The sequence below is a fragment of the Suricata suricatta genome, chromosome 11 (assembly GCF_006229205.1).
Source record: "Suricata suricatta isolate VVHF042 chromosome 11, meerkat_22Aug2017_6uvM2_HiC, whole genome shotgun sequence".
In the NCBI taxonomy this organism is placed as follows: Eukaryota; Metazoa; Chordata; class Mammalia; order Carnivora; family Herpestidae; genus Suricata; species Suricata suricatta.
In genome coordinates, this window is record NC_043710.1 from 13,233,848 (window position 1) to 13,236,364 (window position 2,517).

The 2,517-nt window shown below is 36.0% G+C and overlaps 1 protein-coding gene across 1 annotated transcript; it reads right to left on the minus strand.

Annotated features, from left to right (window-relative positions):
* Positions 1-289: 289 nt before the first annotated feature.
* Positions 290-1,231, minus strand: LOC115306875 (olfactory receptor 8K3-like). The gene has a single exon (XM_029957453.1). It carries the CDS (start codon positions 1,229-1,231, stop codon positions 290-292), a length of 942 nt encoding a protein of 313 aa, XP_029813313.1.
* Positions 1,232-2,517: the final 1,286 nt, after the last annotated feature.

Consider the following 2,517-nt stretch of genomic DNA (forward strand, 5'->3'; position numbering starts at 1 on the left):
GCTTTGTGTGTATGTGTCTCTCTGTGTGTATATCCATCTAACACATGCTACTGTATGATAATATTCAATGTGATTTACATACATAATCCACCTATGTCTTGGAAGGAAGGCAATTTTTTATTTTATGATTTTGTTTACAAATGAATTTACAGCAGACATGTCTAGCTTACATAAGACATTACATAACATATGTTGAGTTCATTTGTGTTTCCTATTTTCTTTGGAGGCACATAGAGAAAAATTTAAAGTCCATAACCTAGTTTATAAGAATCCTACTAGACAGTGTATTTTAAGAAAAAATATTACATATTTTTTTCCACATCCTTTGTCTCGCATACTTTACGTCTTTGTTCCTCAAGCTATAGATCAAAGGATTCAGCATGGGGATAACAAGGGTGTAAAATATGGATGCCACTTTATCAGTGTCAAAAGAATGACTGGACTCAGGTTGCACATACATAAATATCAGAGTCCCATAGAACACTGTGGCCACTGTCAAGTGGGACCCACAGGTAGAAAAGGCCTTGTGCCTTCCCTCAGCAGAGTTCATCCTTACAATGGCTACCAGGATCAGCAGGTAAGACACAAGAACTATTAAAAGTGATGAAATCAAATCAAAACCAGCTAAAATCAGAATAATCATTTCAGTTTCATGTGTATCTGAGCACAGCAAAGATAACAAGGGGAGGCTGTCACAGTAGAAATGGCTCACAACATTGTAGTCGCAGAAGGATAAACTAAAAATCTTTATGGTGACTATCAGAGACACAAATGTGCTGTAGAGATAGAGGATTGCCACCAGCACCTGACACACCCTTTGTGACATGATGACTGGATAGAGCAGAGGGTTACAGATGGCCACGTAGCGGTCGTAGGACATTGCTGTTAGAATAAAAAGTTCACTAACAATAAACACAAGAAAGAAAGCTAGCTGTATAGCACAAAAATAGTAGGATATTGTATTTTGGTCCACAACAAAATTTACTAACATTTTGGGTCCTACAGTTGTTGAATAACCCAGATCAGTGAAAGCCAGGTGTCTGAGGAAGAAGTACATGGGTGTTTGTAGTCTGGAGTCCACTGTGGTGAGGATGATCATGCTGAGGTTGCCCACCACTGAGACTATGTAGATGATGAGGAAGAGTCCAAATAATGGAGCCTGCAGTTCAGGACGATCTGTGATTCCCATGAGAATGAATTCATTGAGCACTGTTAGATTTTGTGTTTCCATGCAGATTTATCAGGCACCTTGTTCTGGATAGAGATATCAGAATGGTCAGTAGATTTCATGAATTGCCACCTGGGTGATTTTTTGTATGCAAAACTCGTATGAATAAAATACATCCAAACTTTTCAATTTCAGATATTTTAAAATGCACCCATCTCCCGCAAGACTAATATAACATAAACACTAATAGTCAGAGGTTCTCAACTGGAGTCAATTTTACTATAACCGAATGTCATTTTATTGATGCCTAGAAGACATTTTGATTGTCACAATTGGAAGGTGGGGCTCTACAGGTTTGTGATGATTGGAAGTTATGTTTCTAAATGTCCAGCAATACCCAGAATCCAGTCAGAAGTACCAATGGTGTCAAGTTTGAGAAACCAGAATGGTATTGATAGATAAATCAATAGATAAGAGAGAGACAGATACATAGGTAGATACAGACACATGTAGATATAGTTATAGATATGTACATAGATATATAGAAATAATTTAAGAAATAAAAACTATGTCAAAATTTGAGTGTAATGCATATAAACTATATGATACTCCTTTATATAGTCAGTCATTTATAGAATTGCAATTACACAGTGACATTTATAAATTGCAGTTAATACTAGGACTTACTATATATGTCAATATATAATAAAACATATTATATATTTATGTAATAATTACAATAAAACTTTTAAATTAAAAATTCTAAAAATATGCAGAACACACTATTTCAATACATAGGCCTATAAAATCCTTCACACCTGCAGGTGACACAGGCTGAAACAGTTGACATACTTGGCAGATATTGGACATGTGTATATTAAAAAAAAACTGTAACAGATTACAGTTGAGAATTGTCTTTATTGCATAAATATATAAGATATATTTATATAATATAGTCTGTTATACCTCCATATACGTGGCATGTATGAGTGTTACTCTGGGCCAATAATCTAACTTAGCTAAAACTCTTTATTTTCATATACAAAACAACACTTCCTTGCATAGGGCTACTGAGAGGGATAAATGAAAATTGAATGACTTAAGGTGCCTATGCTACTTGGAAATCATGTACATAGTGTTTGATTTTTTACAGTTTATTTTTTTATTTTAAGAGAGAGAGAGAGCACAAGCAGAGGAGGGGCGGGAAGAAGAAGAGGCAGAATGCAAAGCAGGCTTCAGGCCATCAGACCAGAACTCTGTGTGGGACCTGAACTCATGAACTGAGATCATGACCTGAGCCAAGATCAAGAGTTGGATGCTTAACCGACTGAGCCACCCAGACACCCCTT